The 25,351-nt window shown below is 40.3% G+C and overlaps 2 protein-coding genes across 5 annotated transcripts in view; one reads left to right on the forward strand and one right to left on the reverse strand.

Moving 5' to 3' along the window:
• masp2 (MBL associated serine protease 2) overlaps nucleotides 1-12,554 on the forward strand; it is a 34,439-nt gene extending 21,885 nt beyond the window's left edge. Inside the window, exons 6-11 of one of the 2 annotated variants that reach the window (XM_062966033.1) lie at nucleotides 520-667; nucleotides 3,826-3,944; nucleotides 4,317-4,395; nucleotides 4,546-4,683; nucleotides 6,805-6,879; nucleotides 11,063-12,554. In XM_062966033.1, coding sequence (XP_062822103.1) covers nucleotides 520-667; nucleotides 3,826-3,944; nucleotides 4,317-4,395; nucleotides 4,546-4,683; nucleotides 6,805-6,879; nucleotides 11,063-11,838 — 1,335 coding nt within the window. In that variant the 3' untranslated portion in view covers nucleotides 11,839-12,554. Of the gene's footprint in view, nucleotides 1-519; nucleotides 668-3,825; nucleotides 3,945-4,316; nucleotides 4,684-6,804; nucleotides 6,880-11,062 lie in introns of both variants that reach the window. The other variant, XM_062966031.1, reaches the window with a different exon arrangement.
• On the reverse strand, nucleotides 309-25,351 carry tardbp (TAR DNA binding protein). Of its 3 annotated transcripts, none has more exons than XM_062966036.1 (7): nucleotides 25,193-25,351; nucleotides 21,529-21,782; nucleotides 19,698-19,861; nucleotides 19,075-19,215; nucleotides 18,540-18,710; nucleotides 16,861-16,978; nucleotides 309-893 (listed from the first exon to the last, which is right to left on the reverse strand). In XM_062966036.1, exons 2-7 carry the CDS (start codon nucleotides 21,764-21,766, stop codon nucleotides 838-840), a joined length of 888 nt encoding a protein of 295 aa, XP_062822106.1. In that variant the 5' UTR covers nucleotides 21,767-21,782; nucleotides 25,193-25,351; the 3' UTR covers nucleotides 309-837. The 3 variants fall into 3 exon arrangements, with proteins under 3 accessions (XP_062822106.1, XP_062822107.1, XP_062822105.1); XM_062966037.1 differs by lacking the exon at nucleotides 309-893 and adding an exon at nucleotides 14,838-15,880; XM_062966035.1 differs by lacking the exon at nucleotides 309-893 and having other exon boundaries at nucleotides 14,838-16,978.

Raw genomic sequence — 25,351 nt, forward strand, 5'->3', positions numbered from 1 at the left:
CTCAAACTAGTGCCGAAAATGTCAAAAATATTATTGCACGGGTAAGCTATTTTCTCTCTTTACAGAAATAAAGAAACACTTATTCTAATTTAAACCATAGGTGAGAAAACGTAACTTCAGTGATTTCACGCCAGTTTCTCTTTGCCTTTGAAGTTCATTTGTTCCATAATGACCAATGTAGTATGTGGAAACATGTCCTGGGGGAGATAAATCTACTATTCTCAGTAGATTTGAAACAGTAGACTGCCCAAAACATCTGAATTCAAAATGCATTTTCCCCCCTGTAGCAAAATTTTGTCCTGGGCCAGTTGCATTAAAAATCCGTTTTTATTTTATTTATTCTTTTTTTTAAAAATCCACATGGAAACAGAAAAAAGGGCAAATAAGGATTGTGGGAAAGGGAGAAAAGAGACAGCATCTTCATAATGCGGGGACAGAAAGGCACAGGTTTGCCGACACACGGACGGACGCTGAAGACAGGCTTAGCTGAGTAGTGAAGTTTCCTTTTCCCTGTTCCAGATAAAAACACCCAAGGAAGAGTTTGGCCCGTTCTGTGGAGACACCCTTCCTTCACAAATCGAAACTCGCAGCCACATTGTGGATATCCAGTTCGCCACAGACCGCTCCGGAGTTCACACCGGGTGGAAGCTCAGATATAACACAACAGGTAGGTTATTTTGTTTAAACAGAAGGTGGGCACTGGAGGAGGTTGGTGGGCATATCTACGTTGAATGTCCTGCTCATGGGATTCTGCTTGGCCACTACGGGTGCCTTCCGTCCGGTCCAGCAGGGCTCTTCGGGCACACTTTGCCTTCTCACGATGGCCGGCTCCTAGCGCTACCAATCAAAAGGCATTGTGAAGCCGTTCTGTCTTTCTCTCCTTAATGGGTTTTCTGTGGCGAGAAAAAAAAAGATGGAAGAAGCAGTGGGAAAACACAGGAGGAATGGACCAAAATGACTGTAGGGCCCTAGATGAGTGTTCAATACATAGTGCCCCCTCCTCAATGTTTTGCAGTGGAGTTGGCAAGCATGGGGTTGGCCTCATCAAACATCTGGCTGTCAGTCCTTGGAAGCTATAGGACACAATGAATGCTCACACAGGTAGTTCCGTGGAAACACTTTATTGAAATCCTTCTTGCCAAGACGAGCACAAAGCTGCTACTAATCTACTTCCGCCTGGACCCTAGCATATCAAACTACTACTTCCCGCCAGCCTCCCTTCCACATTCACGTATCTATTGATAGTCCTTTCCCAGGCTTGAAAATCAGATCATGGCCATAACTCAATCCTCCTAGCTAGATGGCCCCTTATCATTTAGGCTATCTCCACCCCAATTGCTTATGGCAGGATGGGAATAGTTCAGCTAGTGTGAATGCTGGGCGATCACATCCTGACACTGGCAAGGCCCAATACCCAGGATGGCTGGGGGTTTCTAGGAATTATAGTCCAAGAACATATTTCCAGGCTCTGCCCAGAACTCAACTCGAATCCTGCTGCCAACACTCCTGCCTCTTATTTATTTACAGTAATTATATTCCGCCCTTCTCACCCTAAAGGGCGCATCACAAAACATACATATGCAGCAAACAATCAATGCCGTTTATACACTGACATAGAAAGAGATATATATGGCTTTCCCATCTTTGGCATCTTGGAGGCTTGTGCTCAGTTCTGGCCACGAGGTGGGAGTGCTGTTGCTCCATCTCCCTGCCGAAGAGTTTTGTTTGTGAACTTCCTCCATGGTCGAATCGCTGGCATTTTTCTGGCATTTCCTTATGGGTGCCTTAAAATACCTCCCTGCTCTTAAGCAGTATCTTTTTACCCACTCGCATTTTGCTTTTGAATTGCTAGGTAGGCGGAAGCTGGGCTAAGGCTGGGAGCTCACCCTGACCCAGGCTTCGAACTATCAACCTTTTGATTGACAAGATAGGAGCCCCCGGTGGCGTAAAGGGGTAAAGCCTTGTAACTTGAAGGCTGGGTTGCTGACTTGAAGGCTGCCAGGTTCGAATCCCACATGGGGAGAGCGCGGATGAGCTCGCTCTATCAGCTCCAGCTCCATGCGGGGACATGAGAGAAGCCTCCCACAAGGATGGTAAAAACATCAAAACATCCAGGCGTCCCCTGGGCAACGTCCTTGCAGACGGCCAATTCTCTCACTCCAGAAGCGACTCAGGTTGCTCCTGACACAAAAAAACATGACAAGATTTACTACAGCTGGTGGTTTAACCTGCTGTGCTAAAGCACAGAGTTCTACTGCTCTGTGATATTTACTTGTAAGGTAGAGTCTCACTTATCCAAGCAAAACGGGCCGGCAGAAGCTTGGATAAGCGAATATCTTGGATAATAAGGAAGGATTAAGGAAAAGCCTATTAAACATCAAATTAGGTTATGATTTTACAAATTAAGCACCAAAACATCATGTTATACAACAAATTTGACAGAAAAAGTAGTTCAATATGCAATAATGTTATGTTGTAATTACTGTATTTACGAATTTAGCACCAAAATATCATGATATATTGAAAACATTGACTACAAAAATGCCTTGGATAATCCAGAACCTTGAATAAGCGAGTCTTGCATACATGAGACTCTACTGTACTTCCTAATCAAATAAACAGAGACAAGGTTCAGTTGACAGCCCCAGTCTTTTGAACTTGAACGCCTATCTGTATTTTATAATGCGTTTTCTGAATGTCTGATGCAAGTTAATTTTTAACTGATTTATAGTGTATTGTACAATTTTTATATATGCGTTTTATTGTAAGCCGCCCTGAGTCCCCTGTTGGGTGAGAAGGGCAGGATAAAAATATTTTAATAAATAATAAATAATAAGGCTCCCATCTCTTTCTTTGGATTGGGAAAGAGTAGGCCCAGAGGGACATGATGATGAAAGAATTGGCTAAAGGTTTTCCCCTGACATTAAGTCCAGTCGTGACCAACTCTGGGGGTTGGTGCTCATCTCCATTTCTAAACTAAAGAGCCGGCGTTGTCTGTAGACACCTCCAAGGTCATGTGGCCAGAATGATTGCATGGAGCGCCGTTACCTTCCCGACGGAACGGTACCTATTGATCTACTCACATTTCCATGTTTTCGAACTGCTAGGTTGGCAGCCCCGGTGGCAAAGTGTGTTAAAGCACTGAGCTGGAGACCGAAAGGTCCCAGGTTCAAACCCCGGGAGCGGCGTGAGCGGCCGCTATTAGCTCCAGCTCTTGCCAACCTAGCAGTTCGAAAACATGCCAATGTGAGTAGATCAATAGGTACCGCTCCGGCGGGAAGGTAATGGCGCTCCATGCAGTCATGCCGGCCACATGACATTGGAGGTGTCTACAGACAACGCCGGCTCATTGGCTTAGAAATGGAGATGAGCACCAAACCACAGAGTCAGACATGACTGGACTTAACGTCAGGGGAAAAACCTTTACCTTAGGTTGGCAGGAGCTGGGGCTGACAGCGGGCGCTCATTCTGCTCCCGGGATTTGAACCTGGCACCTTTTGGTCCGCAAGTTCAGCAGCTCAGCGCTTTAACACACTGTGCCACCAGGAATATTGGGCATTCAAGGAACGTGCCCAAATCAATGAATGATTTCAGACTAAACTTTGCACTAAACATGGCAGGATGTCCAACGGGAAAGCGTGATGGGAGGCAAAGCCCAAAATGCCTTGAAGGCCAGAAGGTGAAAACTAGGACTGAGCAATCTCAAAGGAGTTTTCTGGCAGGTGACCAGAAAGAAAAGGCTCAAACAGTTAGAATTGAAATGGTGGGTTGACCAGGGCTGTATCTGAAGGATTGTGAAAGGTTTCTTTTTTTATCTTTCTGCAGCTCTGCCATGTCCCAACCCTGAAGCACCACCCAATGGCCACATCTCTCCAGTGCAAGCACAATATATTATGAAAGACTCCTACCAACTCCTCTGTGATATGGGCTACGAAGTCTTGGAAGTAGGTAAAACCGTTGTGGCTGCTGTGTTTTTGTTACAAAAGTGTGTGTAACTTGCAGAACACGTTCCATTGCACTTCATATTCCTTTCACACAGATCAATCTGTACCATCATCTCTACTGTTTACATATTTTAAAGTCTTCTGTATATTATACAGAGAACAGCATTTCAAATTTGGGAGCGGGAGGAAAAACAGAAGCAAAAATTAAGAGCAAGAAAAAACACACACCAGATTTTACCTCAATATCATCACCGCGATAGCTAACAACAAACACATTCTCTAAACACAAGGGAAAACATCCATATGAGATGTCACAGATATCTTTTTTTCAAGGAAAAAATGCATTGATTTATACTTTTCTCTCCATCCCAGAATGAGAAGATTATGGAATCCTTCACAGCGATATGTCAAAAGGATGGTTCCTGGGACAAACCAATGGCTCAATGCACCAGTATGTCAACATCAAGGGGTGGGGAGAGGGTCTTTGGATTTGCATTCAAATCCAACACTTCAGTGTCCACAGATAGTGTTGTCACAGGAAGGTTTCTTTTGGATTCCCATCTCTCAGGAGAATTTTTAAATATAATTTTCCATTTTTCAGTTGTTGACTGTGGCCCAGCTGTAGACGCAGCAAATGGGACCCTCGTCTACACCACTGGGCCTGATGTTACCACGTACCTGGCGGAGATCAAGTACACCTGCGAGAGCCCCTACTATGCTCTGAAACCAGGACATTCTGGTAAGAGAAATCAGAGCCTGTGCGTCGCAGTGAACTGAAACTACAAATACGTGTCTCACTGTTACTTTTAACAAATATTGGTGTTGGTCAATTGAAACCCTATTCCTCCCATTCAGTCCTTTTTCTCATTTTACAGCTTCAATTCTCTTAGTGAGTCCCAAGTGAAGTAAGCACATTAAGTCAATGGGGCTTCCCTAAAGGTTGATTCACAATTATATGATAATAATAATTTTATTATTATTATTACCATTATTATCATTATTCGCCGATACATCACACAGTCCTAGACACTTGGGAAGTGTCCAATGTGTGATCCAAGACGACAGCCAGCAGAGTGTCTGCTGTGGACTCATCTTGTTGTGTTTCTAATAATAATAATAATAACAACAACAACAACACAACACAACACACCAGACATCACAGTTGTGGAAAAGAAAAAGGTTTGGATCATTGATGTCGCCATCCCAGGTGACAGTCGCATTGACGAAAAACAACAGGAAAAACTCAGCCGCTATCAGGACCTCAAGATTGAACTTCAAAGACTCTGGCAGAAACCAGTGCAGGTGGTCCCGGTGGTGATGGGCACACTGGGTGCCATTCCAAAAGATCTCAGCCGGCATTTGGAAACAAGAGACATTGACAAAATTACGATCTGTCAACTGCAAAAGGCCACCCAACTGGGATCGCGCATCATCCGAAAATACATCACATAGTCCTAGACACTTGGGAAGTGTTCGACTTGTGATTTTGTTATATGAAATCCAGCATGCCTATCTTGTTTGCTGTGTCATACAATAAAATAATAATAATAATAATAATAATAATAATAATAATAATAATAATAATACTACAGTAGAGTTTCGCTTATCCAACATAAATGGGCTGGCAGAACGTTGGATAAGCAAAAATGTTGGCTAATAAGGAGGGATTAAAGAAAAGCCGATTAAACATCAATTTATGTTATGATTTTACAAATTAGGCACCAAAACATCATGTTTTACAACAAATCGACAGAAAAAACCAGTTCAATACACAGTAACCTTATGTAGTAATTACGGTACAGTAGAGTCTCACTTATCCAAGCTAAACGGGCCAGCAGAACCTTGGATAAGCGAATATGTTGGATAATAAGGAGGGATTAAGGAAAAGCCTATTAAACATAAAATTAGGTTATGATTTTACAAATTAAGCACCAAAACATCATGTTATACAACAAATTTGACAGAAAAAGTAGTTCAATATGCAATAATGTTATGTTGTAATTACTGTATTTATGAATTTAGCACCAAAATATCACGATATATTGAAAACATTGACTACAAAAATGCCTTGGATAATCCAGACCCTTGGATAAGCTAGTCTTGGATAAGTGAGACTCTACTGTATTTCCGAATTTAGCACCAAAACATCGCAATGTATTGAAAACATTGACTACAAAAACATTGATTACTGAAAGGCAAACTGTGCTGGATAATACAGAATGTTGGATAAGTGAAGGTTGGATAAGCGAGACTCTGCTGTACTTTGTTTTTCTATCCCACCACCATCTCCCCAAAGGGACTCGGGGCGGCTAACATGGGGCCAAGCCCAAAACACAAACAAAGTATGACAAATTAAAACCAGTATCAATAAATAAAAACAGTGTCAACACAACAATCAAATAAAATAAACAATTAAAACACAGAATACAATATAACACCATAGTGACCATATAAAAATGAGGTAATAAAACAAGCATCACCACTAATGGATAAAATGAGGGCGGTCATACAAAAAGTGCATAATTTCAAGACCATTTAATAAAATGCATGGACAAGTGTCAGAGTTGCCTGAGATAGTTTGGGATAGGAATTCCAACTGATTCAGCGGATATATGCTTGTCGAAACTAGCTAACGGGACTGAAGTTCCTCAACCATAATGTGTTAACCTTTCCACCTAGAACCCTTCCAAAGATAAAAACTAATATTGCATTGATCCTAGAAATTGTAGCTGTTTGGAGGGGAAGAGAGGAAACTTTCTATGTGCAACAAGGGGGCTGACAACAGCAAAGAAATGTTTTCACAATGATTTGAGGAGCTGTTTCTTGAAAGGTCATTGAAAGTGCTTTAATTTTTATTTAGGCGACTACCAATGTGCCCCTGATGGCTACTGGAGAGATGCCAGGGGAAGGAAAGCACCTCCCGTCTGTGAGCCAGGTAATGTGAGAAGTAGCGACATACAAATGTGTTTAAGGGTTTTGCATGATGCATTTTGTCGGCAACAAATGAAATGTATAGATCGACTAGTGTGATCAGCATTGAGGCTGTTTAGAACATGACAAAACAAAACAAAAAGTATTCTGGAAGCAATTCAATTAGCAAGCAGCAACTAATGAATTTTTGGGTTGCTGTGAGTTTTCCAGGCTGCTAACTCACCACAACCCAGTGATTCCGGCCAAGAAAGCCTTCGACAACATAATGAATTGATAAACATGTAACACCAATTAGCTGTCAGAATATCATACAAAAGATACTAGTATTCCCATCAACATATCCCCATGAAACAGAAATTCAAGATTTCTTTGTTAAGTATTGTGTTTTGACCAGATGCATCCTTCAAACCAGATGATGGAGCATCTACCGTATATACAGTAGAATCTCACTTATCCAAGCTAAACGGGCCGGCAAAAGCTTGGATAAGCAAATATCTTGGATAATAAGGAGGGATTAAGGAAAAACCTATTAAACATCAAATTAGGTTATGATTTTACAAATTAAGCATCAAAACATCATGTTATACAACAAATTTGACAGAAAAAACAGTTCAATACGCAGTAATGTTATGTTGTAATTACTGTATTTACAAATTTAGCAGCAAAATATCACGATATATTGAAAACATTGACTACAAAAATGGCTTGGATTATCCAGAGGCTTGGATAAGCGAGTCTTGGATAAGTGAGACTCTACTGTATTCGAGTATAAGCCGACCCAAATATAAGCCGAGACACCTAATTTTACCACAAAAAAAACTGGGAAAACATTGACTCCAGTATAAGCCGAGATACTAATAAAATTACATTAATTGAGGCATCAGTAGTTTAAATGTTTTTGAAACATCAAACTGTAATTTAAGATATGACTGTTCAGCTCTGATTAAATCATTATTTTCATCTTCTTCCATATAAATGTGCTTATGTATCCTTTTAATAATAATAGAGTAAAATAATACATGTAATAATAATAATAATAAATGCAGTAAAATAATAAATGTAATAATCAATAGAGTAAAATAATACATGTAATAATAATAAAAATAGAGTAAAATAAATGTAAAAGTAACAATAGAGTAAAATAATAAATGTAATAATAATAATTAATAGAGTAAAATAATAAATGTAACAATACCAATAATAATAGATTTTAATCATGTTTTATATTTTTATATTGTTTTAATTGGATTTTCATTGCTGTTTTAATTATGTGAAGGCATCGAATTGTTGCCAATTTTGTACGCAGTCCCGAGTCCCTTCGGGTGAGAAGGGCAGGATATAAATGTTGGAAATAAATAAATAAATAATAGAGAAAAATAATAAATATACCATAGATATATGGTATAAGCCGACCTGAATATAAGCCCACCAGGACCCTCACCCAAATATAAGCCGAGGAGGGGTTTTTTCAGTCCTAAAAAAGGGCTGAAAAACTAGGCTGGCACTCGAGTATATACAGTAATTAAAACTCATAAATGATTTCCTGACTCTGTTAAAAGGTCCAACATTTACTGTGTGGGGGACCAGGTCAGGCCAGTGTTTCTTTATAGAAGAGACAACCTTTACTAAGTATTGTTTTTCTAGTTTCCATCAATATCTTTACAAGAAACCTGTAGCAGCAAAACCATCAGATTAAACATTTAAAAAGCAGACAACCAACTAGAAATGAATCATTCTGAGATTATTTAACTTAAGCCATATTTTGGGCAAAGGTTCGCAATGGCTCCATAAGGACACAATCCCGCCAATATTTTGGTCAGAACAATGTTTTGGTCACAGATGGGAAGTTAACTCTGTTTGATAGAAGAGATTTCGCAAAGCCAGAATGCATAAAACAGCCAATATCCAGTGTTAAAACCCCACTTCATTACAGCCAAGACAATAAATTTCATTTTGTGTTCAGGGGGAGAAATACACAGCACTTTATGCTTTGCTAGTTGGCGATATATCCAAGTTAAGAGTGTCCTGAATATTTCATCTGTCATGTTCTGATTTAGAACAAATGCAATTGGACTTTCTCCTCACATTTTCCAAACACAGCTATGGGAACACAGGCAGCTGCTTTATGCATTAAGCCAGACCATTATTCCATCTAGGTTTATGCCAAGGATGAAGTTTTGATCCTACAAATGTTTGGACTACCACTTCCTGATCATCCAGTTGGTACAAACATTGAAACTGGTGCTTTAGAATATCTTAGAAGGCCAAAGTCTACCCAACAGTTCTGGATAGGAATCCTCCAAGACCTAACAGGAATTGCATTTAAATAATAATAATAATCATCATCATCTTTATATTTAATACAAAACTTACATACAAAGCTTGTGCTCTAGCAGAGCAACACCTCTTTGCCATTTTACAGCCATTCCATCTCAGAGCTGTACATGGTGAAATAGATGTTTCTTAAGAGAAAATAATTCCCTTTTAAGTCCTTTTATGTTGGTAGTGTGTGACTTGCGTAACGTCATCCAGTTTCTAGTCCTGAGCTCTGGCCTCCAGAGTCATATTCAAACCATTACACCATACTGGCTCATGATATTATATAGGAAACATTAATGAAAACAGATGCAAAACAATGAGTTGGTTTTTTTTACAGTAGTGCAGGGGCTTGGGACCTTGTGATAGGAGGAGGAAAATACAAATCTCTGCAGTGACCAAAAAGATACACATTAACATTGTGTCTTAAAATTGGATTGTATTTAAATACGTTTTTATGTATGCTTATTTTAATCTTAATGCAACTTTTTATGTTTTATATTTAGGCACTATGTAGTGCCGTTTGTAAGCCGCCTTGAGTCCACCCAGGGGTTGAAAAAGGGGGATATAAATATGGTAAACAATAATAATAATAATAATTATTATTATTATTATTGAACTTCAAAGACTCTGGCAGAAACCAGGACAGGTGGTCCAGGCACACTGGGTGCCGTGCCAAAAGATCTCAGCCGGCATTTGGAAACAATAGATATTGACAAAATCACGATCTGCCAACTGCAAAAGGCCACCCTACTGGGATCTGCGCACATCATCCGAAAATACATCACACAGTCCTAGACACTTGGGAAGTGTTCGACTTGTGATTTTGTGATACGAAATCCAGCATATCTATCTTGTTTGCTGTGTCATACTATGTCGTTGTGTCAATAATAATAATATATATGTTTAATACAAAGCTTACATACAAAGCTTGTGCTCTAGCAGAGCTACATCTCTTTGCCATTTTACAGGCATCCCACCTCAGAGCTGTACAAGGTGAAATTAAGATGTTTCTTAAGAGAAAATAATTCCCTTTTAAGTCCTTTTATGTTGGTAGTGTGTGACTTGCCTAACGTCATCCAGTGTTTCTAGTTCTGAGCTCTGGCCTCCAGAGTCATATTTAAACCACCACACCATACTGGCTCATCTATATATATAAAAGGGTAATGAAATTTCGGCCTAGGACAAAACAACAAAACTACACATCCCAGAAACACTAAACTTGGCAGCACAACCCCTCATCCATGCCTCTATGTTCATACAACAAAAAGAAAAGAAAAATTAGAGATGAATAATTGTTTTTATCCAATTGCTGCCAGTTAGAAGGCTAAGCTCCGCCCACTTCGTCTCCAAGCAACCCACTCTACCCAGGGGACAGGCAGAGGTAGGCCTCACTTAGGCCTCTTCCACACTGCCTATAAAATACAGATTATCTGATTTGAACTGGATTATATGGCAGTGTAGACTCAAGGCCCTTCCACACAGCTATATAACCCATTTATAATGGACTTAATGTCAGAGGAAAACCTTTACCCTTTACCTTAACTACCACCAATTCCTCAATACTTTATTTCCCATACCACCAAACTTCGCCACAGCAACGCGTGGCCGGGCACAGCTAGTGATATTATATAGGAAACATTAATGAAAACAGATGCACTGAGAATAGGGAATGTTTGTCCCTTCAAATGTGGGCTTCCAGTTCTCCTACTACTGACCATCCCAACCTGGGCTTCTGGGAGTTAAAAGTCAACATTTCTTGAAAGCGAAAGGCATCCCATGGCTGATAAACGCTAACTACATCTATGACAATCAAGTTTCAGTTCTCATAATGAAAGCCTAACTTACGGATACTCTTTTTCTCCTGCCAGTTTGTGGAGTCCAAACGGCAAACGCCCTGCAGCGCATATTTGGTGGCAAAAAGGCACGGCCTGGCCAATTCCCTTGGCAGGTCCTGATCACCGATGCGCAAGGAGCAACAGGTGGTGGAGCTCTTTTACACGACAACTGGATCTTAACAGCTGCCCACGTCCTCACAAATCCCGCAGACGCATCCTCCCTGACGCTGAAACTGGGGCTTTTGAACAAGCGCTCCCCCTATTACCACTCAGTCTGGGCCGAATCTGCTTTTGTCCATTCGGATTTTGCCAACAACGGCATCAACTTCGACAACGACATAGCTCTGATTAAACTCAAGCACAAAGTCCCTATCAATGCAAACATCACCCCCATTTGTTTGCCGGGAAGAAGCAGCAGATTCCACGTGAACACAAGCGACATCGGAGTAGTGGCGGGGTGGGGAAAAACTGAGAAAAGGAGGCAGTCTCCTTTCTTGTTATATACTGAACTACCTGTTGTGGATCCCAAGAAGTGCAAAGCTGCCTACGCCGGCCATAGCTTGGATGGGAAGCCACTAGTCCTGACGGAAAATATGCTTTGTGCTGGATATGACCATGGAGGAAATGATTCTTGTAGCGGAGATAGCGGTGGCTCATTAGTATTTTTTGATTTGGACACCAGGACGTGGTTTGTTGGTGGCATTGTATCCTGGGGGTTGGAGTGTGGGGCTGCAGGGCTGTATGGTGTGTACACTAAAGTCATGAATTACATCTCATGGATTGAAGACGTCATTGTGCACAATTCTTAAGAATTATGTCAATTGCTTTATTCCAATAAAAAACCCAAAAAACCTCATTTATTGAGATGTAAGTAATAGAAATGCTACAATTCTACATATACCTACTTGGGAACAAGTCCTATCAAGCTGCTTTGGGTTAATATTTAAGTAAAGCAGTAGCACCAATTCATGTTATAACAACTTTTAGCGTTTGATTTACACTTCAGTCAGAATATGTTTGAACAAATTAAAAGGATACTCTCAAGTCTAGTTATAATGAGGCTATTTGCAACCCCTAGCTTTGTGCATACTGTATTTCTTCCATTCTAAGACACATCCTTTTCCTCATATATATATTTCTAAAAACATGGAGTGTCTTAGAATCATAGGTCTTATGTATTTTTTGTTTTGCTGATACAGTAGTCTCACTTATCCAATGTTCTGTATTATCCAACGCAATCTGCCTTTTAATAGTCAATGTTTTTGTAGTAAATGTTTGGTGCTAAATTCATAAATACAGTAATTACTACATAACATTACTGTGTATTGAACTGTCAATTTGTTGTAAAACATGGTGTTTTGGTGCTTAAATTGTAAAACCATAATGTAATTTTATGTTTAATAGGCTTTTTTCTTAATCCCTCCTTATTATCCAACATTTTCGCTTATCCAATGTTCTGCTGGCCCGTTTATCTTGGATAAGTGAGACTCTACTGTATTGAAATTAAAGTGTGTCTTACAACCGACAGCATCTCAGAAGAGAGAAATATGGGCTTCTTCCTTTCTATCCCTGTGGGAAACATCACAAAACACACAGAGAGTCACAGGGCAAATATCAGCAAATCATATTTTATAGTTCTTCCCCCAAAGGTGGGCTTGTGCTCTTCCTTCTAGTGGAAAATCTCAACAGTATACTATTCGTATATTTCAGGAATCATATTCATCATCAAGTAAGGATTCTCTCATCCACAAAAAAGGGATTTCAGTGCTTATAAGGAGGCAGTACTGACAGCCAGAATCAGATGTACAAAGAAAGCCCAGATGTTTACAGCTCAGAAGAACAGGACAAGACCCCCCCAGAAGCGCTGTTCAGTCAAGCTGCAACATTATACTTGCAACTGCTGAGATCAATGTGCTCCGAGATTCAATTCACACCCACACAAATTTGGACAGTAAGAGGAAATCGTCAACATTACATCTATTTGAGTAGCAAAGCCTCCGTAATTAAGAGACGCTCAGCAGGTAACCAAAACACACATTTGCTCACACAGGGCCTTGGTTAAATTACTATGCTGTTTATTACTAAATGAAGCTCATTAGCAAGATTATCCTTCTAATAGTGGTAAACTGACTGTGTTCCTTATTTATTCACTTTAAATTGCATTAGTGCCATAGATGCAGGCCTACGGAAAGCTAACGCAAAACAAGACTCCAGACAATCAAGTTATGACAATGCCTTTTATTAGCTCACTTTAAACACTAATGAAAGAAATGAAGTTATGAATAATGTTTGAAAACATTTCTAATATACTCAAGGATGTGAGGTAGGGGAGAGTAGAACCCTCAGCATACTTAACAGAATTAAGATATCACGTTTCCCTTTCTGCTTAGAGTTGGCCATACACAAGAAAGAAAAAATGAAACAAATTACTGAAACCATGCTGGTGATGTGTACAACTTACCCTCATGATCCTTCCTGGGATGACACAGTTAAGCCTTGGAAGATCCGAGAATACCATACTAAGTGTTACTCTGTAGCAGTAGCAGGGATTAGTGCAAATGCTAAAATGCAAAATTCAGATGGCAATGAATCCAGTTTGGCAATGGATCTGATTTAGGTGCAGAAAAGGCTAAGCAATTGATTAAAGAGTATTTCTTCTCAGGAATATCCAGAGATTGGTTTTACACAGTGAGCCAGGGTTCTGGATGTCGTAACTGGATGTGAGCAGTAAACACCCAATATAAGCACACAATAATACATTGCAAGCTTTTCATTATTTGGCAAGGAAATAATTTAAGTACTACCGTTTCCCCGAAAATAAGACATCCCCTGAAAGTAAGACCTAGTAGAGGTTTTGCTGAATTGTTAAATATAAGGCCTCCCCGCAAAAAATAAGACCTAGCAAAGATTGTGTTTGGAAGCATGCCCGCCAAACAGAACACCAGAGAATGCACGATTGGTAAATGTACGTACCATAGATTGTTGTACATGGAAATAATGGTAGTAACAAGAAATTCTTGTTAGGATTCAGAGTTTTGTCTGGTTATGCTGATTTATGATGACAACTACTGTACAGTATATAATAAATGTGAATTCTTCTTCATGAAAAAAAAAGACATTCCCTAAAAAAAAAAGACCCAGCTCATCTTTGGTAGCAAAAATTAATATAAGACACTGTCTTATTTTCGGGGAAACACGGTATAAGGCAGCGAAAAAACGGAAAGCTAGCCAAAATTTACAAGTAATAGCAGGACCATACGAGTTTAAGGAACTCTGTTTACTGCTTCCCATTTGCCAAGTGGAAACATTCATGTTTTCACAAAATATTTCTTTGACTCTAGCAGTTTAACAATTATTTAGAGTTTACTAAGTCCATGATCTTGCAGGCCCTGATCATAAACACAGGAAAACTTAACACTCCTTTTGGCTTTGGTTAAAGACTTGTTTTCCATACCTAAATGAGCTGAGACACCCACTCAAGTGTGCTACCCATTCAGTGACCTAGAGGTTCTATAATGGAGGCCTTGAGACAGTATGGATTCTCCACCTCCTAGCACCCTAAATGGAATTGCTCAACAGAAAATGGGTTCCTCATTTGGGAGAACCAGTTTTCAGATGTGTGTTTCACAAAAACGCTATGAAGATGGGACTGGATCTGAACTACTAAGTATCAAGTACACCAATGAAAGAGGCAAACTTAAAAACAACGAAATGTTTACAGCAGTTTTCACCCAATAAAAAGATGCATTTTTTTCAGCTATGAACTCATTGCACTTTGGGGGTGGGGGCTGTCAAACACACACACATATTACTTAAATCAGTTTTATTTAAGAATTTCCTACATTGACAAATCTTATAAAAGCATCCAAACACAGAACTGCAGCAAACAGCATTCATATGGATATCTTACAGACAGAGAAACTTCCACCCACAAGGGAACCTCTGAGCTCAGGAGAGCGCTTTGCTACAAGGTCCGCAAAGCACCCCGCCGAGCCAGACGTCCCCATCCAAAAAGCCCCACCGTCAAGTCACATTACCACACTTACAGGATCATTGAACAGAAAGGAACACACACCATACAGCATTCACAGCAGAGTTGACATAAAGGAGAAAAAAATTACAGATATTCTTGTCACTTAACACATTCAACTAATTGGTTAACTAAGTAAAAAGCCCCCCGCCCCCTAAGTTCTTCCAGATTGGGATGTCCGTCTGAATGCCAAGAGAAAAAACAAAACACTCGTACGTCCGCTCCCATTGCTCTCCGCACACTCTCTCACCAAAGCCACAGGATCGAGGGACATCGTGCCAAGGGGAAAAAAATACTTTTTAAAGAATATCCCATAATGCATCACCAAGTCTCTCTCTGCATGCGCCTCCTCCTTTTTCTCGCACATACCATGCCCTCTCATTCCTCGGCACCACCAATCCAAGCCCACACAAGGTTTCCAAAAGTTCAGACAAGCCTTCCGGTTTCCATCTCACAGCCTTGCGTTCATAGCGTTGAATACGACTCTCCATGAAATAAAAAAAGAGTAGCGGATAAAAATGGAACACCCACCGTCTTAAGACGTAGTAGCATGTGCAGCATGATGAAGGGAGTCTTGAATGAGGAAAGCATGGAGGCAGGAGTATTCCTAAGGCAGGCTTTTGGTTTTTTTGAGTGTGTTTTGATTTTTTTGAATTTTACTGCACTGCTTTTTTTTTCTCTCTCAATGAAGTGCTTCTTCCAAACATTTTTTTTTGAAATGAGATGAACTGCAAGGATTAAATGAGGTCTTCATACCGTACTTTAGTATGAGGAGGGGAGACAGTGTTAAAAGGAAAAAAAGCCGACACCAACATTGCATTCTCCACACAGGACATTTGGGGGAATGGGAAGGGAGAGAAAGAGAGAGAGAAATTCTTATGGCGGGGGATCAAATTAATTTTTTTTAAAAAAAAGAAAAGAAAAAAAGCTAACAAGGACAAAGGATGCAGTTTCTGAAAAATGGCTTGCATTTTTGAAACATGCAAAAATCTCAGCTGACTAGGAAATGAGGAATTTAGATATTTTTGTGTGTCATTTTTTTTTTTTACAAATTCCTATCAAATTGCAGCGCGTCTGTTTACCAAATCAGGCAAAACAGCAGTTCACTTTCAAACCACTCCATATCCCAACTCATGTATTCCAACTCATGGTAACAAAACCTATAAAATTCCATTTAATCTTTTCTTTTTTTTCCCCTCCTTACAAAAGAAAAAAATGTGTCAAAAATACTGTTGAAATATACTACACGCTGAACAAATTGATTTGGATCCCCCCACTCCCGTCTTTTTTTTTTTTTTAGTATATGCATGTCATTATATACTTACCAGGAGCTCTAGGGGGAGGGGGGAATCTGATTTCCCGCCACAGAATCAGTGTTACGTTGTCTACATGCCCCAGCCAGATGATTTGGAATCCATGCTTGAGCCAAAACCGCCATTAAACCCGCTGCCAGAGCCTGTGTTTGATGAGCCCCACCCTATTGCTGCGCCTGAGTTGGAGCTCCCATAGGAATTGCTCCCTGAACTGAACCCCTGATTCTGCTCTCTCTGCATATTGCCTTGGGGCTGGTTGTTCCCAGATGGCCCGGACTGGTTTTGCTGGCTAGCTAGCATGCCCATCATCCCCCAGCTGCTCTGGAGCGCCGCCTGAGCCGCCGCCATCATGGCAGGGTTGATGCTAAACGTCCCAAAGTTCATCCCACCCCCCATGTTACTTCCCTGGTTGTTTCCCAACCCGCCTCCTCCGCCGCCTCCCCCCCGGTTAGGAAATCCCCCCTGATTCCCAAAGCCTCCTGGATTACCACCAAATCTTCCACCTCTTTCTAGTTGTCTACTGTTATTATGCTTAGGTTCAGCATTGGATATATGGACGCTGATTCCTTTTATGATCAAGTCCTCGCCACAAAGGGACTGGGCAACCTATAAGAAACAAGGTAGGAAGACTGAGTAACTTTATAAACAGGAGAGAGAAAAGAATTACATGTGCAAAGAACTTTAAAACAGCAACTATTAAGTCTACAGGGCTTAATTTTAAGAACGCAATAACTACCTCCCAAGTAATAATGTTCCCCTCACAATAATGGGGAATTTGCTTCTCCTAAAAATTGGAGCAATGGAATAATCTTCATTTCAAAGGCACAGTACCTCATACTGTTCCTGCTTCATACAAGCAGCCATTTAGTCCCTTTAGAAACTCTCTGCTTTACATAAGCTGCAGTTAAAATTTCTATGCTTATCTCAACTGCAATTAACACAGCTTCTCGCTCAGCTGGGTTACTATGATGCAGAGATTTTGTAAACAAACCATTGCTTGGCGGCCCAGGGCAAGAACAGAATACTTTACAGGAGTAAAGCACAAGGTTCTAGATCCAGAGAACTAGCTTTCCCTAACGTAATTCCCCCGAGCCTCCTTTCAACAGTCAAATGTCCCATAAGGGATGAGCAAACATGCTTCAGCAATCAGCATATTGGCAAATAACATGCCTGGATTTATTTACTAGGCTTGCTTTATGATTCTGTTTACACAATTGCAATTAAAAGTGCTTTAAGTGCCACCAAGCTGGAAATACCTGATATACTAGGGTTCACCATTCTTGGTTTAGAATAAAGTGAATACAATTATTAATATAAGAGACGTAACAGCAACAGGACTGCCATTTGTCTTAATTTATCAATGGAAAAATAAGAACCACCTTAGATCAGCGCAAAGGCCTGCTTTCAAAAGGTACAAAACTTGTGGCCCTTCGGATGTTTGAACCTCCATCTCCCAAGAGCTCAGCTAGCTTGTCCAATGGCAAGGAATTCTGGAATCTGAAGTCCAAAGTACCTGGAGAGCCACATGTTTGACACCACTGGCCTAGACCGTCATTCTTTTTTCACCAACTAGATGACCTCAGGAAACCCAAGGAATGAGAGGAGCGCAATAATACAGCTTTCCTTGCAACTGGGCCTGAAAGGCATGCAGACTTGTATACAGGAAGTCAGAAATAAATATGACTAGTCTTCATCTTCAATAGTGGTGAAATGGGTTAAACCCTTGTGCTGGCAGAATCTGGGGAGAGCAGTGAGCTCCCTCTGTTAGCTCCAGCTCCCCATGTGGGGACATGAGAGAAGCCTCCCACAAGGATGACAAAACATCAAAACATTCGGGCATCCCCTGGGCAACGTCCTTGCAGACGGCCAATTCTCTCACACCGGAAGCGACCTGCAGTTCCTAACATAAGAGAAAAAAACTAATCATCTGATCTTCCAAAAATCTGCTAAACAGTACTTATAGACAGCAAACTTGTTAGCCATCCCATTAGAAAATCCCATGAGTTAGTTATGAGGTATGTGAAATATATCCCATAACTAAATCATGGAATTTACTACTATGAAATGGAGAGAAAAACTTCTCCCAGCCCACTTTCCACAAGCCATGCACACTCAATGACAAATTATCAGTAAACAGGGGAATAGCCAGGGCACTTTGGACAAATACCTGATCATCAGCAAATGTAACAAAGGCAAAAGCTCTGAAAGGTTTGGGAATGAAGACATCGACCACTTCTCCATACTGCGAAAAAAACTGACGGAGCTCATCTGCAGTCATGTCGTCGGTGCAACGCCCAACAAACACCTTCCTGCTACGCAAAGGTTCGTCTGGACTTTGCTGGGACCAATGCAGAACAAAATACGTACATTAATATTAAGCTCCTACTCTGTAATAACTCACACACTGAGGCCAAGGTTAGGCATAGGAACACATAACATAATAGGTAGAAAATAAAATTTCAAAACTAAGCAGGAGGTAACTAACTATAGAAATCATATACCAGTTCTGGAAATGTTTTCTAAGGTTTAAGGTATTTTGGTTGAATTCATAGACATTTCCTTCAAAGCTCCATGAGGCATTAGGATCTAATGTCAACACAGGACTTTGGATCACAAACCAACTGCAGATAATCTAACTTTCTGGGACACTATATAACTACAACTACATACTCAAGTAGCTGAGAAAAAGCTATATAAAATACCTTAGAATTTGGGAGTTTACAGTCACACCATCTTCCATCTATCATGTGGCGCTGAGACATGACTTTCACCTGGGTTTCATAGTCTGTGAATCTTACAAAACCAAAGCCCTTTGAGTGGCCAGTTTTGATGTCTTTCTTTACCTAGGATTGGAAGAAGGTAATTGAAATTATTTAATGAACTCCACACTAATGGTCCATACTTCAATTAAAGAGCGCTAGTATTCAAATGTTCTCATCACACTTTGCATCTTCTAGCAAATTGTTGCTGCTTAGAGACCAACTCCCATCAAACGTCACCTATCAAGAGCCATTACATCTGACTATTAGAGGTAAGGGAAAATATTTCTTTGTACTGGACTGGGAGGCTGATTAGTTCAGTAGGATATTAAGGGTGCAAATTGTGCATGCTTAAGACGCTATAATCAACTACCAATAACTGCTGCTTGAATGTCTGGCTAATTAAATCCCTGGAAAGAATTATTATTTCTCCAAATTAAATGCAAACAAAAGTATTTCAATGCTTCATGCCCAGGAATAACATCCAAATTTTTATGAAGGAGAGATCATACTCTGAAAGATTAGAATCATAAACCTTAACTCCAGAAACACAAAAAGATAAATACCTGCACCATGAGAACCTCTCCAAATGTGCTGAAATATTCCTTCAAATCCTGTTCTGTTGTCTTCCAGGGAAGGCCCAACACAATCAGATCAGAAGTTTTCTGAACGGCTCGTTTCACTTTGACAGCTGATGAGGCATCTGTCTCATCCATTTTCCTCTTGTTGTCTAAAGGGATATAACCATCGGCAGGTACAAGCCAATGATACTTTGCTCCCAACATCTGGTTAAGGCATTTCTATGCAAACAAGGATTTTCCTTACTAAATTATCAGCAACTGAAATTTCTAGGAAGAGAAACTTGGGGTCTAGGAGCATTTGGATAGCTCTGCCTCTGACTCAATGATTTATTTATTTATTTATTTATTTTTCGAACTTATATGCCGCCACTCCCCTAGGGCTCGGAGCGGCTATTACATGATGCATGTAATAGTGTGGTATCTCATTCTGGAGACCTGCGAAAAGTCAGGGAATTGAAGAGTGCTCCAATGAACTTTATTCTTCTTACATGGTGGGCATCAGTTCACAGAACCCAGTTGTACTGGTTAGACTCCAATGTGACACAAAGGCTATCTCTATCTAGAACAGGGGTCCCCAAACTTTTTAAGCAGAGGGCCAGTCCACAATCTTTCAGACTGTTGAGGGGCCGGATTATCATTTGAAAAAAAAATACAAACAAATTCCTATGCATACTGCACATGTCTTATTTGTAGTGCAACAACAACAACAACAACAACAACAACGAAAGAACAATACAATATTTAAAAATGAAAACAATTTTAACCAACATAAACCTATTAGGATTGCAATGGAAAGTGTGGGTCTGCTTCTGGTCAATGAGATAGTCAAGTTAATTAGGATTGTTGTTGTTGTTGTTGTTGTTGTGTGCCTTCAAGTCATGTCAGACTTTGGCCGAGCCAAAGTCTAAAATTAATTATTTATTTACTGCATTTATATCCCGCCCTTCTCACCCCAAAGGGGACTCAGAGCAGCTGTATGTACATACAATATATTATATTATTAGCATAACACAATATTAGCATTACATATTACTATATTGAACTATACCACTATACTATTATATAATATGTAATATATAACATATAATTAATATTATATGGTATTCCTATTAGTATTATATTGTATAACATAAGATTATTATCAATATTATATGTATATACAATATATTATATTATTAAAACTGATATAAAAATATTATATTATAAAACTGAGGGCGGGGGCCAGGTAAATGACCTTGGAGGGCCGCATCCGGCCCCCGGGCCTTAGTTTGGGGACCCCTGATCTAGAATATTATTAGGTCCAATAAACTAGCAATTCCAACAGTTTAATCAAACAAATCATCTGACTGGCTGCCAAAGTTTTTAAGCTAGAAGTTTAAAACTGGTCAAAGAAAGGGACAGGAATCATGTGGCCTTGAAGGACTGACAGAGTAGCAAATAGGCATCAAACATTCAATTCTTGCCCGGAAAAAAAAACACACACACAATTGTGGCTTAATTTCTATTTCCTGGAAACTTCAAAAGTTGCAACAACACTTGGTGATAAAAGTTTCAGTGCAGACTCCTTTCCCCCACTTTAATAATAATACATTTTATTTATTACTTGCCTCTCCTGATGGCTCAAGGCAGGGTACAACAAATTCAAAAGCAAATGAACATAAAAATACAATAAATTACTGAATTATATAGATAAAACCACACTTACACATATGAAAACTTATACCAAAGACAGCTATAGAACTGACATATATTGGTAACAGAATGTAAATCAAAACTCATGACTGCATCAACCGACAGGAAACCTCTGAGCACACACCTTTGGGATAATTCACAACGTAGACGAGATTTCCCCAGCCATTATCTGGGGCGTGTAGAATGCCTTCCACCAATCGGACTCCTCTCATGCACTGCGACACGGGGTTCCTGTAGCGCAGGCCACATGCTCCTGGAAACTGAGCCGTGACCGTAGAGAGAAGCACCGTCCCATCGTCTTCGGATGGGATCTCGATGGGCTCCTCGCTCTCGTCTTCCGTCACCCGGATGTACTCCGACATCTCCGCCGTGATGATGCTTCCGGATGTAAAAGATGAAAAGGTGCAATTAATTATTATTATGTTTATTTATGTCCCGCCTTCTCGCTTCACATGGAGACTCAAAGCAGCTCACAATTAGAAGTGTTACAATAGAACTTAAAATATACAATGTACAAATATTAAAACAGTATTACACATCATTACAAACAATTCAAGATAAAACCATAAAAGCATATAAAACTACAGCCCCCCCCCCCCCCCGACTTAAACACCTTCATCTTTAAATGCCTGCCTGAATAAAAAGATTTTAGCCTGCCACCGGAAAGACAGCAGGAAATAGGTTATTCTGGTTTCCCTGAAAAGAAGGGAGTTCCAGAGTCAAGTGGCAGCCAACGAGAAGGCCTGCTCTCTTGTTCCCACCAACCAAGCTTGAGATGGAGGTGAGACCAAGAGAAGGGCCTCTCCTGAAGATCTCAGGGCAGGTTTGTACAAGGTGGTCAACTAAATAGCCTGGACCTGAATTGTCTAGGGCTTTAAAGGTTATAATCAGCACTTTGAATTGTCCTGGAAACAGACTGGCAGCCAGTGTAGCTGCCTCAACAGGGGGGGTTCACCGCTCCCTGTAGCCAGCCCCAATTAGCAACCTAGTTGCCATTCTTTGCACCAGCTAAAATTTCTAAGTACTCTCCAGAAGCAGTCCTACATAGAGTGCATAACAGTGATCCAGATGGGATGAAACTAAGGCATGTACCACCGTGACCAGATTTGGCTTCTCAAGGAAACGGGTGCAGTTGACACACAAGTTTTAATGGTGCAAAAGCCCTCTCGGCCACCACACACACTTGGGCCTCCAGGTTCAGAGCCGAGTCCGGTAGGATCCCCAAACTGTGGACCTGTGTCTTCAGGAGGAGTGTAATCCCATACAGCACAGGCTGGATCCCTATTCCTTAATCTGCTTTCGACTGAGCAGGAGCACCTCTATCTTGTCTGGATTAAACTTAAATTTAACTGGAGGCACTGTGCCGCAGTGGTTCCGGTCATACCGTTGTAGGTACTGAGATTTATAGTTTAACTGCAATCAAAGAGCACCCTGGCCCCCACCAACGATGGCCCTGGATCTAACTTAGCACATAGAACCCCCATGACCAACAAAACATACTGGAGGTCTTTGGGGAAAATTACCTTGATTTGGGAGAGTTGTAGTTCAACTACATCCAGAGAGCATTGTGAACCCAAACACCGATGGATCTCGACACAACTTGGCACACAGACCTGATATGTCACAATTTGATTACTGGAGGTGTTTGGAGGGAACTGACTTTCCTTTCTGGGAGTTGTAATTCACCCACAACCTGAGAAACTGTACCCTCCACCTATGATGGACCTGGACCAAACACGGCACACAGAACCCCCATGACTAACTCCACCTACTGGAGGGGTTTGAGGGGACTGACTCACCATAGTGGGAGTTGTAGTTTACCCTACAGCCAGAAGGCACAGTGAACCCCACCCATGATGCATGCAGAGCAAACTTGCCCAGCATAACAAACTTTAAGTACTAATACAATGGATTTGGGAACCGCTTTAGACCTTGCCTTTGGATGACATATCTCATATTGGAATGTATTTTAATTATGTTTTATGTCTGTTTTAATTTTTATAATTCTATTTTATGTCTGTTTTCTATGCCCATGTGGGCCACCTTGAGTCCCCATCAGGGTAGAGAAAGACGGGATATAAACATGGTAAATAATTAATAAATAAATAATGGAGTTTTTTTTTTGGGGGGGGGGGGGGTTAACCTGACATGATGTGAGTTGTAGTTCACCCACAACCTTATGCATTTTGTACAATCACAAAAATTGATTTTTTTTTCAAATAACCCGGGCAACATCGGGTACCCAAGCTAGTAAATAAACAATACTCAATGCACAAACACAGAAGTAACTGAATGGAGTCGGGTTATATGCCCCTTTTGGGTATCTGTAGGGTTCTATGCACAGTGATGCGTGGGTGGAAATTACTGCTAAGTATGAAAAACAAAACATCAACACTGACATATACACTTGTCTGCTAAGCCAGAACAATAATAAGATGATGAAACACAGTAAAGTCTCACTTATCCAACATAAACGGGTTGGCAGAACATTGGACATGCGAATATGTTGGATAATATGGAGGGATCAAGGAAAAGTCTATTAAACATCAAATTAGGTTATGATTTTACAAATTAAGCACCAAAACATCATGTTATACAACAAAGTTCACAGAAAAAGTAGTTCAATACGCAGTAATGCCATGTAGTAATTACTGTATTTATGAATTTAGTGCCAAAATATAATAATAGTAATAATAACTTTATTTTTATACCCCGCCTCTATCTCCCCAAAGGGGACTCAGGGCGGCTTACATGGGGCCAAGCTAATATTCATTTAGAACACTATTTGACTATTCCAGATAAGTTACCTTTAAGAAGAATATATACCAGGGCCAGGTTTGAACAACTCGGTATTATGATGCAAACTGGTTGCTACTGTAACATCCCAAGAAATGAGAGATTTTGTGTCTGGAGAGAACAAATAGTGGAAGATATCGAACATTTTGTGATTGACTGCCCAGCATATGCTGAACTTCGACACAGATATTTACATCAATTACTATCCAATTTTAGGTCCCCCAACAGAAATGATCTTCTGACAGTCCTCTTGCAAGGACAAGAAAGATCCACCATAATCAGAGTAAGCCTTTTTATCCTGAAAGCTATCAAGAAAAGAGCACATTTCCTGAAAGAATAATCAGGAAAATAAGATTTTGACGGCAAACAGAAGGTCAGCTACTGTCCTCCCATCCTTTTTGCCTCGTTTTTATTTATGTTGCACTTTGAAATGGTCATATGACTGGTCAAACAAATAAATTATTATTATTATTATTACACGGGGCCAAGCCCGAATAAAAACAATAACAATATAAAACACAACAATAGACAAGAGACATGCACAATTATAAAAATTTAAACATTTCCCAATTAAAATAAATGGTAAAAACTAATAAAAGCATGGATTAAAACGAAGAGGTTGTGAAAGTAGATTGGGTAAAATGCACCATATAAATATTGTAAACACGAGGCGACTGATAAAGTGTTGCAAATTCTTGGAAGTACAAATTGGGATGGGAGTAGACCCTGTCTATATCAAGTTCACAAAGGTAAAAAGTATTGAAAGCATTGACTACAAAAATACGTTGGATAATCCAGAACGTTGGATAAGCGAATGTTGGATAAGTGAGACTCTATTATAGTAGGGCAAAATCTGTACAGCAATAGTCTGAACCCAAGCCACACAAGGTAGGCCTCACTACAAGCAAGCTAGGCCTCAAAGCCTTCTTGCGGCCTACTACTATCACTCCGCCGGGCCCAACCATTCGAAAACCCCGAAAACTCTCGCTCACCAGCGGCCCGAGGCCAGAAAGAGACGATAAATAACCGACGGCGACGTTGAGAGAATCCAGAAACGCTTCCTCCGGACCCAGGCCCCCGTTTCCTCTCCTGCCGACAAAATGGCGTCAAGAAGCGTCAAGATGAAGCGTCGGGCCCGGAATGAACCACAC

The sequence above is a fragment of the Anolis carolinensis genome, unplaced genomic scaffold, assembly GCF_035594765.1.
Source record: "Anolis carolinensis isolate JA03-04 unplaced genomic scaffold, rAnoCar3.1.pri scaffold_15, whole genome shotgun sequence".
Lineage (NCBI taxonomy): Eukaryota > Metazoa > Chordata > Lepidosauria > Squamata > Dactyloidae > Anolis > Anolis carolinensis.